At 40.0% G+C, this 13856-nt stretch overlaps 1 protein-coding gene across 2 annotated transcripts in view; it reads right to left on the bottom strand.

Annotated features, from left to right (window-relative positions):
• GSK3B (glycogen synthase kinase 3 beta) overlaps window positions 1-13856 on the bottom strand; it is a 239279-nt gene that overhangs the window by 72795 nt on the left and 152628 nt on the right. For both annotated transcript variants that reach the window (XM_029578124.1, XM_029578125.1), the window contains exon 4: window positions 8434-8544. In XM_029578124.1, coding sequence (XP_029433984.1) covers window positions 8434-8544 — 111 coding nt within the window. The remainder of the gene's footprint in view (window positions 1-8433; window positions 8545-13856) is intronic.

Here is a 13856-nt window from a genome sequence, read left to right as displayed (position 1 = left end):
ATTAAAAATATATACAACTGGGAAAAATATAATAGGTTAAAATACCTCATCAGTACACATGAAGCAAAGTGGAAAGAAATTCTGGAACAAAAGGTCATATTATCAGACTCAAAGGGGGTAAACTCAAGAGTACATAAAATATGTCTTACAAGGGTCCATCAAGCCCAGCATCCTGTTTCCAGCTGTGGTCAATCCAAGTCACAATAACTTGGCAAGTAACCAAATATGAAACAGATACCATGCTACTAACACCAGCAACTAGTGGCTATTCCCTATTGATTAATAGGAGTTTATGGAACTTATCCAAACTTTAAAACCCAGATACATTAACTGCCTTAACCACATCCTCTGGCAGCAAATTGTAGACCTTAATTTTGCGTTTAGTGAAAAAGAAATTTCTCCAATTTGTTTTAAATGTGCTACTTGTTAACCTCATGGAGTGCCCCCTAGTCTTTGTATTATCCGAAAGAATAAATAACCGATTCACATTTACACGTTCAAATCCTTTCATGATTTTATAGACAAAATATTTCTTCACTGAAATGGTGGTGGCTGCACGGAATACCCTCCAACAGAAGGTAGTGGAGGCAAAACCAAGAACACAATTCAAGAAAGCATGGCATAAGCATGGAAGATCTTTAGTTTCGATGACGTGAAGAGAGCTAAAAATCAACTGGGATCTAAATCATCAAAAGAAAATTGGTCAGCCTAGATGGGCTTTACAGTAATTGCTGTGTTGCATAAATACATCCAAGTTGTTAACATTAGCACGTGGAGAGTCAACTCGGGCTAGAAGATTGTTGTAGTTACAGAACTGGTTAGGCTGAAAGAAGAACACAGGTCTACGGAGTCCATACTTCTGATGATTACTTTTGCTTAACAGTTCCCTCCAGGCAGGGAACATCAGTGTTATTGCCACCTACTCAGTAATGTGTTGGATTTCTTTTAGCCTTTCAGCTGTTTTCATGAAAATCTGAAGAGACGTTAAGGCGATACCACAATAACTGACATTTATATTCAGCCCTGATACAGAAAGACATGCAAGCTGATGTGACAGAAGCAGAGGTTTGACAGAACTGGTATGACAAGATGGGCTCATTTTTTTCTTTCAATCTGCATATTTTTGATTTACAGTCATTTTACAGCCATGATCCAGTAGCAAATTCAACTGATTTTCAGATTCACATTAGTAATAAAAAAAAATGGGCCTGGGTATTGGATTAAGTATCGATTTTGTAAGATTCAGAGGAAGAGGAGGCCAACATGACAGATTTGAGTCATGATTGGGACAGATGTTGATGGCAGCAGTGAGGAGTGGGGTTGAAAGGTCAGATGGAAGACATGGATTGGGGGGAGGTGGGGCGGGATTTTGTAAATTCATCTACCCAGAGTGATAGAAAACCAAAGGAAGAATCTTACTTGGGCAAACTGAATGGGCCAGCTGGTCTTTATCCAGCAGCATTATGTTACCAACCCTGACAGTGCGTCTTTAAATAGTTTAAACTCATTTAATGATAACCTGTAGCTTTCTTCAGATGGGTTCTAGGCTCAGGGTGTTCCAAACAGGAAAGAAATGAAAATATCTGCAATATCAGAGTGCAACAGAGGACATGGGCCTTCATTTAAACAGAGTTCTAATAGGAAAAACCTCTTTAGGGCTCAGAGAGATCAAACTACAAATTACAGTTAATTATCAAAATATATTCACCTTTGAATCTTAGTGTGAAAATTACATCAGAAAAACTGAGGTAAAATATTTCCTAACATGTAAAGTGAGGCAATTATATACATTTGATTGATTCATGCCTTTTATACAGTTTGGAAATACAAGACTCTTACAGCCTGCACTCAGAATGTATCACAGTAACATAGTAAATGACAGAAAGATCTACCGACCTTCCAGTCTGGCTCATTATTCCTGTCCACACTGCAAAGATATCCCAGTAGTCATTCATAGAGCATGACTGCCTGTAATCTCTCTCTCACTTATCCAGGAAAAGATTTGGTCTTCCTCATTTGTACTCTGCCAACCTGGGCAGATAAGCGCACAAGATCTAGCTACTTAGTTCACACACAGCACCCTTCCCTTCCCGGGTCTAACCACAAAGCTTAGTAATAATCTAAATAGCAACCAACAGCAGTGCAGCTGTTGCCCAAACATTCAGGCTTCTAGATTCCCTATGTAGCCTGCCAGAGAGACTTGGTTACATGAGTGCCTGCATTTCTGCTCGGACTTTGCTATTCATTCTTGGTAGCTCCAACACTCGTCATTGAATTGTCTGAGTGCAGCACTTTAAAACACAAAACACATGTGCTGCTTGGGTGCGCTTCTGCTCCTTCTTCACCTTTTGCCACTAATTATCCTCTGCACTTATCCCAGCTCTCTTAAAGTTCATTACTGTTTTTTCCCTTCAGAAAGGGAATGAATGGCACAGAGGCAGCTGAAGCAAGGGATTAAGATGTAAACTCAGAAAAGGCACAAATCAGCTGGTGTATCTCACTTATTTTATCAATGTGAGATTCTATTATTGATATATGACTTTTTATATTCAACCTTTCACAATTGATCTAAGGTTTCATTTATTTTTGGTTTTTCATCTCCTTATGTAGCTGATCACTAGCTTCAGGCTCACATTTTTCTTTAAAGGGAAAAAGGTTTGGTCCCTTACTGTCCACAATATGAAAGGTAAGAATATACTGTATATGCACACAGGTCTGCCCCAGAAATCTGACTGAAAGACCCTCCTGACCCCCACAAGACTTGCCAAAAGTCCATGGTGGTCCAGCAGGGGTCCGGGAACGATCTCCTGCACTCGGGCTGTCGGCTGCCAGTAATCAAAATGGTGCCGATAGCCTTTGCCCTTACTATGTCACAGGGGCTACCAAGTGCCATTGGTCGGCCCGTCACATGGTAGGAGCACAAGATGGCACCGGCCGTCCATTGCTCCTACCATGTGACAGGGGCTGACCAATGGCACCGGTAGCCCCTGTGACATAGTAAGGGCAAAGGGCCATAGGCGCCATTTTGATTCGTAGCAGGCCCTACAGCACAGAAGGAGAGATCGCTCGCGGGACCCCACTGGACCACTAGGGCTTTTAGTAAGTCTTGGGGAGGGATCGGGATGGTGGGGGGGTTATAAGAAAGTAAAATTGAAGGGTTGGGGTGGGGTTTTTTCCCTGATTTGGGGTTTTTTGTTTTTTTTTTAATTCATTTTTCTGGGTTCGGGTCAGGTTCCAGCTTCGTTTTTGGTGAAAAATGATCCGTGGTTTCAGTTCGGGCGCTTTGTGGGAAAACTAGTTTTCCCACGAAGTGCCCGAACTGAAACCCGACCCGAGCCAGAAAAACGAAACCCGACCCGAGCCAGAATTTTTAATATCTTTCAGGTATTTAAAAATTCTAAATCGTATCCCCACTGCCTCTGCTCTCCTCTAGGATATCCAAATTCATGTCTTTAGGTGCAGAAGCACACCTCTTTGCTTGTTCTTCTCTGGACTGCTTATATCTGATCTTTTTGAGATACAGCCTCCACAACTTAACAGTACTCCAGGTGATGCTTCACCAATGACCTGTACAAGGGCATCATCATCTCCTTTTTCCTGCTGGTTGTGCCTCTTTCTATGTAGCCTAGCATCCTTCTGGCCCTAGTCACTGCCTTGTCACACTGCTTTGCTACCTTCAGATTATCAGATACTATCACCTCAAGGGGTCTCTTAGGGTTCATGTACATCAGTCTCACTCCCACCTTTACATACTGTTCTCTTTTGGATATCTACACCCCAAATGCTTGACACTGCACTTTTTGGAACCGAATCTTAGCTGCCAAGCATTTGACCACTCTTCCTTAGATCACTTCTCATTCTGTCTACTCTTTCAGGCATGTTCACTCTGTTGCAGAACTTAGGGTCTGCAAAAAGGCAAATTTTGCCTTCTAATCCCTTTGCAATATCACTCACAAAGCTATTGAGCAGAACTGGCCTCAGAATCAAGCCCTAAGGAACTTGCTAATCATATTCCTCTCCTCTGAATGAGTTCTATTTTCTAATACCCTCTGTTTTCTATCAGCCAATTTCTAATCCAGTGCAACACGTTGGGATACATTCCCAGGCTGCTCAGTTTATTCACGAGCCTTGCCATGAGCACAGTATCAAAAGCTTAGCCGAAATCCAAGTAAGTCACATCAAATGCAAAACCTTGATCTAATTCTCTAATCACCCAACTGAAAAAATCTCAGATTTGTTATGACACAATCTTCCTCTGGTGAAAGCATGCTTCCTCAAATTCTGTAACCCACTGCTTTGTAGATGGTTCACTATCCTTTCCTTCAGTATGGTCTGCATTAATTTTCCCACCACCAAGATAAGGCTAAATGGCCTGTACTTTCCAAACTCCTCTGTTACCACTTTTGTAAAGAGGGCCCACAGATACCCTTCTCTAATCTTGTGGCACCACTCCTGCTGCCAAGTATCCACTGAACAAGTCCTCGTGGACCTGCCAGAACTTCTCTGAGCTCTTGGTATCCTAAGATGGACCTCAATCAGCCTCATGGCTTTGTCCACTTTCAGTTTTCTCGGTTCCATACTAACATGCTCATCTGTAAATGGCTTGGCATCTACCCATATGTATCCTTGACAACCAAAGTGGTCCTTCTCCAAGGTCTTCTTCAGTGAATGCCAAACAGAAGTATTTGTTTAATATGTCTTTTTCCTCATCTCTCTTTACACATTGTTCTTTGTCTCATTTCAATCTTACAATGCCAACTCTGGTCTTCCTCTTTCTTTTTCTAACACCTGAAAAATGTTTGTCATCTCACTTTACCTTTTTATCACTTTCCTTCCACTCGTTCTTTTGCCATCCTGATTACTTTCCTTGCCTCTCTTCCCTGTGTTCCTATTTTTGAGATCCTATGTACTTTCTGAATGCTGATCTTTTTGCCATACTTTCAACGACCTCTTTAGAGAATCATATCTGTTTCCTTTACTTTTTATTTTTGTCTACTTTTCTTCCAAAAAAGATGTTGCCATTTTCAGAACCCCTTTTAGTTTAGCCCACTGTTCTTCCACTTCACCTGTTTCCTGCCACCTCCTCCTCAAGGCACATCCCCATTTTACCAAAGTCAGTATTTTTAAAATACAGTACTTTGAGCTTCATGCGACTTCTCTCTGCCTTGGTCATTATATCAAACATACCGTCTCTTTACTAGTGCTCAGCTGGACATTTGAAACACTGTCTCCCATTTATGAGTACCAGGTCCAGTATTGCCCTTCCCCTCCATGAGTTCAATCACCATTTGTTTGAGCAGAACTCCTTGAAGTGCATTGTGCATGGGATACTCCAATCTACATCCAGTAAGTTAGTCACCAATCAATGCTACCACTACCTTTACTCCTACCTTTTGGATGTCTTTGACCAGATCTGTCTAGTTCCTCAAGTCAGAGGTCTGTAGACCACACTGGTGTATACAGATGCACCATCACCTGTAAGACCATCCACAGCAACTCCTTTCTCCATGCCCTTTACATTTCAGCTATTTTAATATTACTTTTGACATAAAGAGGTACTCCACTTCCTTTTCTGTAATCTCTATTCTTCCTAACAGATTATAGCCTGGCATGGCCATATACTATTCATAAGATTCAATTTACATTTCCATAATAGCAGCAATGTCTAAGTCCGGCTCCTCCGTTAAGAGTTTGCAGGTCTTGAACTTTATTGCCTATGAGCATCTGTGCGCTCATAGCTTTCCTGCTGATCCTCCTGGTTCCCAAACCTTTTGCTAAGGGTGGACTATTAAGCTAATTTATTTTATCCCCCCCCCCCATCTTCATGTGTGAAAGGGTATCATTTCAAATCCATCGGTTTCCATCTGCTATCTCTGTCCTTTAAACATGTCAACATATGATCTGAATTTTTCACTTAGCATCCTATTTCCTGCCACAAAAATATGTAGGCTATCTTACCTATATAGCCTTTTACTGTTCTATATATGGCCCCAACCCTCTTTATATCTGAAACCCTCTTTATACCAGGTTTTGAGCCATGTATGGAAGTTGTCCATATGGCACAGGCTTTCCTCCCCTTTTACATGAACAAGTAATACTTCTGAAAAGGCTATGGTCTTCACCATGTGCCTAAGCCTCCACCTCCCCCCCGATTCTGGAAATCTCTCTGTACTGCAGAGATGTCGTTTCTAGCCAGGTCATGTAACATATTGAATCTAATCTTGTGATGGTTGTGGGGGGGGGGGGGGGGTGCGAAGGGGAGAGCGAAGGATGTCGCCGCAATTAAGTGTAACCGACTAATATTGGACGTGGCCTCTATTCTCATGCAACATGTCGTCAGCATAGATCGCATCATAATTCAACTCTGTGCTCACTTGGTTATTCTCATATTGTTATGGATTCTCCCTGCAGATGCACTGCTTGGTTCAGTAGTCAAATTATGGATATTTATGATGTTACATAGCAGCTAGCAGAAAAACAATCTGCCCAGTAGCCAACAGTCCTAGTTTCTCACAATTTCAAGTACATAACCTTGCTTTGTCTCCTTACATGTGTATACAGACAAATACGAAACGATATATAGTTTTTTTTTTCTATAAATAAAAACTAATTTTAAATACCATTTTTTCTGTTTCATTGCATTTAATGTAGCTTTCTAAAGAACTTGGATCCAAATAAATTATCTAGAATTATTGATTTTATATTTTTCTAACATATAAAAATGAATAAATCTAAATATAATAAACTATACAATTGTTTAAACAGAAAATGTACCTTCTAGATCAAAAAAGAGAGCAAATATAGCATAAAGGTTATGTTTATATTACTTGCATGTACCAGTATTCAGTCACCCATCTAAATACTGGTACAAGCAAATAATATAATCAAATGAATGGTTTCTTAGTACAATCTAAAATATGATTTATTAATATACATGTTACATTCTATTTCAAATAATCAAGTACTACAAAATAATGTATTTACTAAAGTGGTTCATATATTTAGCAAACATGAAAAACAGTACCTTCCCATTCTGCTCGGGATTAATTGTAAACTGTTTACTCATTCAGTTTAATACTGCTAGCAGACCCCTACCCCTCAATACCCTGCTATATATTGCTGAACTTTAAATCTATATATGGAACTATATGTAAATAGTATAGCACTAAAAAAATGTTGGATCCTTGTAGAGATGTAATCAGTGAGGAATATTTCCAAATATTTTACTCAAAGATGCTGTAGATCTCAGTCCCCTGATTCAGACTGTGTTTCACTACAAGGGCTGCGTCGAGAGAGACTGAAGCCCAAAGCTAGTAACACGGAGTCAGTGAAAAATTCAATCAAGCAGCTGCAAGTTCACACGAGTAGAGAGGTGCAACAGGCTTAATTGCCCGGATCAAGCAGGAACACTGAGGACTCAATTCCCCAAACACAGTGTAGACTGAGGTCATAGTGTTAATAGCTTGCACAATTAAAGGAACTGGTATCTGATACACCAGTGAAAAAAATGCGGTAGGATGCCATCAAGCAACCAGGAGCAGGACACCCATCATGGAGACTGTCTCAGGACTGAGTAAACAGCACCCCTAGCTTTGGGTTTCAGTCCCTCGTACCGACACAGCCCTTCTGGCAAAACAGTCTGTGTCGGGGGACCGAGATCTACAGCATCTTTGAATAAAATGTTTGGAAATATTCCCCACTGATTATCTCTCTATTTATATCATCTCTACAAGGATCCGACAAACTTTTTTAGCAATATATTATTTACAAATGGTTCTTTACCAGTGGATATACCACTCATCTATACACTTTCGGGTTGATTTTCAAAGGGCCATGCGTGTAAAAAGCGGATATTTTATAACACGTATGAGCGTGGCCGGGCCTTGCGCGTGCTGTGCGCATTTTAGAATGGGCCCCGAACCCCCGTTACGTGCAGAAGTGCCGTGCCATTGGCTGCTGTCCCGGGGAAGCACGCAGATTGCTTACTGCTCCTCCGGAGCACAAGTAATCTAACAACAAAAAAGTAAGTAGCTAAGAAGGGGTTAGGGGTCGGGGAGGAGGAAAGGAGAGGGTACGAAGGTTAGGTAGGGGTATAGGGAGGTTCCCTCCCAGTCCGCTTCTTAATTGGAGTGGACTCTGAGGGAACTGGGGAAGCCCTAGTCCCATCGCCACTTAGATGGCCTCCCCACGTGGAGGCCATCCACCCACACATGCGCACATGGATATCGTATTTTATGAAGAGGGCGCACATGTTATAAAATAGCCGTGTCCATGTGTGGGTGCAGAGAACTGCGTGCACATGGATGGGCACATGCTCCTTTGAAAATCAACCCCTTTATTTTTTGCTGTCTCTCTATGTAGAAACATAGCTCCACTTCTCCAAATATACCCTATATTTACACCACAAGCACCTACTGCGGTCTTTTCATTTACCTTGACATAGATCATAGGGAGTGTTTGCTTGGCCCGACTATAATGTCTGGCAACCCTATATACCGTTTCAGGTACGTAGTCCAGCACCAGATTGAGGTACACTTCATCTTTCTGAAAGAGAACAAAAAAAAATATTTACATTCAAGCATGGCCTGAACAAGTACAAGTACAATACTTAAGACTGCTGGGAACAAAGAAGAATCATCAATCATTTTGCGCAAAATTTATAAGAAATCCCCAACACACTACTGTATCAAACAGCTCCAAGTTTAGGAAGGGGAAGGAGGTTATTTATTTTTACTCCAGAAGCCATTACTGGCCTTTTTAGCATTACCTAAAAAGGGATCAAAGATTACACACAGACATATACATATATAGTACACACTTAGAAAGTTTTCAGACCCCTTCCATATTTTATGTTACAGCCTTATTCTAAAATGGATAATATGCTTTTTCCTTCCTCAGTCTACACACAATACCCCTTGGCAAAGCAAAATGTTTGCAGAAATGTGTGCAAATTAATTAAAAAAAATTTGAACTATCACATTTAAATTAGTATTCAGACCCTTTGTTATGACACTGAGCTCAGATGCATCCTGTTCCTTTAATCATCCTTGAGATGTTTCTCCAACTTGATTGGAGTTCACCTGGGGTAAATTCAATTTGATTGGACATAATGCATGGAATACATCTGGTCTGGGCTTCCAAAATGGTATTTTTGAACATACATGCCTAATCTAAACTCAACCTTTGCAGTTGCTCCTTTCAGTTTTTTCCTAAACATTTTCCTCATTTTATTATAGTCACCTTTTTGAAAGTTAACTGCTGTCGTAATAATTTCTTTGGGGCCTTCCCTCCATTAAGTCAAAATTTGATCATGTTGTGAACTACTGTCAAGTGGCTCCAACACAGTTACCTCTTGCACCAAATCCTGTGTTCCACTAAGGACAACTTCTAAAATAGTTTGTTCTTGTACTAGATGCTCCATAAAGTAGTTTATTTCATCTAGGAACTTTACCTCTCTAGAATATCCTGATTTAACATTCACCCTGTCAATACTGGAATAACTGAAATCATCCATTATTACTGTGCTGGTGATTTTGTTAGTTTTCCTAATTTCTTTTAGCCTATTTATTCATTCTGGCCAAGTGGACGGCATTACACTCCCCACTGTTATTTTATGCCCCTTTTAACCTGAGATTCAACATTGCATTTTGTTTCCTGCAAAACTTTGATCCTGTTTGATTCAATGCCCTTTTTAACATATAGTACCACCCCTCCACCATTTTGATCCATCCTATCATTGATACAATTTGTACACTGGCATCCCAATGTCCTATTGGTTATCTTCCTTCCACCATGTCTCTCAGGTGCCAATTATTTATTTGTTTTTCTATGCCGATGTTCATCGGACATATCACACCGGTTTACATTGGCGACAGAGGAGTCTGTTATAGTGGACTTCTTGTTTTACGATGGAGCGTTGTGTCATTTGCGATTAAGCATTTAACATTTTTTAACATTTTTATATTGAGATGTGAACTTTTACATTGGACATTTTGCATTGTATTTTTACATTGCATTTTACATGGAACATTTTGTCTACCACTTCATCCACTTCTCTCGCCAATCTTATTTTTTAAGAGACTTCTAGCATAAATAATTGGTCTCTTTCTTCTCTGTCCATACCAATGTGGGTTTAGAGTCGGTCATAGTACCGAAATCTTGTTTGTTTCAGCATCTGATTTCTTTCTCCTCAATTAGATGCCAAGAATGGGGTTGCAGTCCTATTTCTTGGACATTTCCTTGGCATCTGACGCTGTTATTACATCGATTAGCTAATTTGGGCATCGGCATGTTTATTCCTCATTTGCTTATTTAAACAATAGTGTTTCAAGATGAAAATATTACTGGTAGCTCTGAATAGTGTTCTGAAGATGGGTGTTTCTCCAGGTAGCATATTGTCTGCTATCTTGTTTAATATTTCTCACTTCCCATTGTGTCACTCTGGAAAAGACTGTCCCATATTTTAAAATATGTGCAGATAATATCAAACTATTTTCCCATAGAAGTTGATTTTACTCCAATGATATAGATTACTGATATTCTAAAGAGACAAATCTTGGATGAACAAGTCAGCTATTTCTACATTTAAAGATGATGAAAGCAGTGATGGTCTCAAAAATGCCTTATAACCACTTTTGTCCTAGAATTTTATTTATTGGCATCTTGATTATTCCCTTCAGAGATACGATTCATAACTTGTTCAATGAAATTGATTTTTCCCTAACTCATACTGACCAGCTGAAAAAAGTATTAAGATTTGGTTTTTGCATACTAGTCTGAAGACACCTTAGTTTTATTTTGGAGACCACTGATTTTAGGAGCATTGTACAGGCTTTTCTATTAACTGTTGACTACTGTAATGCATTATTAGCTAGTCTACCTAAATACCAAATTAGATCCTTCCAAATGTTGTAGAATGCCGCTGCATGTATGCTTTTACACAGTAATCGCAGAGATCATGTTACTCCACTTCTCCATCAACTACATTGGTTACAAATAGCATATACAATTACTTCTATTGGTCTTTAAATCATTGAAGAGCATAAGTACATCTTACCTATCATCACTAATACGCAAATACTATAGGTGCCAAACTGATCCTTATGTTCAGAAGGTGATCGACCAATCTTTGAAGGAATATTGTTTGGCAGAAACACTTAAACAGGCATTTTCATATATTGAACCTCAACTGTGGAATGCTCTTCCACAGTATCTAACTAAGGTTGACTGAAGATGTGAAGATATATCGTAAACAATTAAAGGCTTATCTGTTTATTGAAGAGTTTGGATTCTGATGACAATGGCACAACATAGGTTTATATAGTGAGATGTTTTAAAGTGATTGCTGTCGGTGTTTTAAATATTATTTATGTTGATGTTTGTGTAAAAGTTTGTACACTTACAATAATTCATTCAATTATTCAAGTTCTTAACCTGAATATAAAGAAATGCCAGGCAAGACTGTTCACCCCAAGACAAGATGCTTAAAACTTTATATTTTACTTTACAAAAAAAAAAAACCACACACCTTCCACATAATGCAAACTTTTTAAGTAGCTAGCAGTTATCAACTCTAGCCATTATTGTTCTGTTTTAGACAAAACAAACTTCAACTTTTCAAACAAGTTCAGAATATCTGGAATCTGCATTTAAACAAAGATCAGCTGCCAATTATTTAGTATGTCAAGTGCCACAATTTTGCAGATTTTCAGACCACTGATACACATTTTTTTAATTATTTACTGCATGCCTTATGGCTTTGCCAGAATTCTTGCACTACTATCAACACTAATGCGTCCCCTGTCATTATGCTTTCCATGAATACAACAGTAGGAGAACCTTTAACCACACCTGGTCATAAAGCCAAACATCTGCTGATTACTGAGATACTGATTAGTAAACTTTGCAAAACAGCATAAGTAGAAATCCATCAGCAGCAAGACTGCAATCCATCACAGATAAAATTTGTTCATGCACAAATATGACATAACTGAAATGACCCATTTATAAAATACAACATGAATCATGTTCTTTATTTGATCAAACTATACACAAACTATTAAGCTACCAAAATAAGGGGAATGGAACAGCTCCCCTATGAGGAAAGACTAAAGAGGCTAGGACTTGTCAGCTTGGAGAAGAGACGGCTGAGGGGGGATATGATAGAGGTGTTTAAAATCATGAGAGGTCTAGAACGGGTAGATGTGAATCTGTTATTTACTCTTTCAGATAATAGAAAGACTAGGGGGCACTCCATGAAGTTAGCATGGGGCACATCTAAAACTAATCGGAGAAAGTTCTTTTTTACTCAACGCACAATTAAACTCTGGAATTTGTTGCCAGATGATGTGGTTAGTGCAGTTAGTATACCTGTGTTTAAAAAAGGATTGGATAAGTTCTTGGAGAAGTCCATTACCTGCTATTAAGTTCACTTACAGGTCGATACAGTAAAGTGTGCTCCGTCGGAGCGCACTGTCAGCCTGCTCTGGACGCGTGTTTTCCCTTACCCCTTATTCAGTAAGGGGAGGAAAACACGCGGCCCACCCGCGGCACCTAATAGCGCCCTCAACATGATGACAGCCGCCGCTCCAGGCCAAAAGGAGGCGCTAGGGACGCGCTAGTGTCCCTAGCGCCTCCTTTCCCTCGTTTGCACCGCGTCGCCTAATTTGCATACTGGATAGCTCGCACCAGCGAAGGGCCGGTGCGTGCGCCGGGAGAGCGGGCGTTCGTCCGCTCTCCCGCGGTTTTACAGTATCGGGCTGTTAGAGAATAGCCACTGCCATTAGCAATGGTAACATTGAATAGACTTAGTTTTTGGGTACTTGCCAGGTTCTTATGGCCTGGATTGGCCACTGTTGGAAACAGGATGCTGGGCTTGATGGACCCTAGGTCTGACCCAGTATGGCATTTTCTTATGTTCTGATGTGCATGTGACAAGGGGGAAAGGAAATGACCAGCAGTTGAGAAATATGGTATCAAATTTAGAGTACTCACTCAATACGATAGCATCACACTGTTAGATCCTTATTTGCCAATACAACTGCTCCAGCTTAAATCAATTTTTAATAGGTAGATTACTCAGTCCTACATCCACTTGTTAATGTTTAAGGTTATTTTTCGTACAAGGAAATAGAATTGTCCATTTGTTAGTAAACTATTGAAATAAATGGGATGTGTGTAATTTTTCAAATATATGTTTATACTGTTGCTCCTAAGATCATGCATTACTGAACTGCAGTAGGTTTTGTTTTGCTTTGCTTTCCTTCAGTAGTCTCTGCTGTTACTCCCTCCCAGGGAGCGTGCCTGAAGGACGACTCGTCCAAGGTATAGCCTCAGCATCCCTCAGCTGGCAAGGGCAGACACAATAGAAGCATCAACTTCCCTACCTCCCTGAGTCTTAACTCACCACCTTTCTAAGCATGATGAACCCTGGCTGGCCCTGCTGGATGGCGACCTGAACCTAGAACTCCCATGCAACAGTGCTATAGTCTGAACCATAGGGTCAGCCTATCACAGTGATGTCTACTTCAGTTTTGGATTTAGGAAAGAGCTTGGTTTCTCTTCATTTCCAAAACTGCTCATAAGGCACAGTATAATTTCATTGGAGAGAAGCATACTTAAATGCATGAGTTCTATGTGCAATGTAGTCTTTCAATACAGATTCCATTAACAGGTATAGTACTAGTCTACAAAGCCTCTTTTAGACACACTTTACCCCTTAAACATTCCAGTACTTGCCAATTTTCAGACAATGGCCTGCTTAGTTCTCCAAATATAAAAGGACTAATCAGAAGGGCCATTATTTATCAATTCTGCCTGGCTTCCACGCGAGGGTGCTGAAGCTGTATTCAAGCAAT

The sequence above is a fragment of the Rhinatrema bivittatum genome, chromosome 15 (genome assembly GCF_901001135.1).
Source record: "Rhinatrema bivittatum chromosome 15, aRhiBiv1.1, whole genome shotgun sequence".
Lineage (NCBI taxonomy): Eukaryota > Metazoa > Chordata > Amphibia > Gymnophiona > Rhinatrematidae > Rhinatrema > Rhinatrema bivittatum.
The sequence above is the reverse complement of the archived record's forward strand: the minus strand, read 5'-3'. Positions and strand labels throughout refer to the sequence as shown.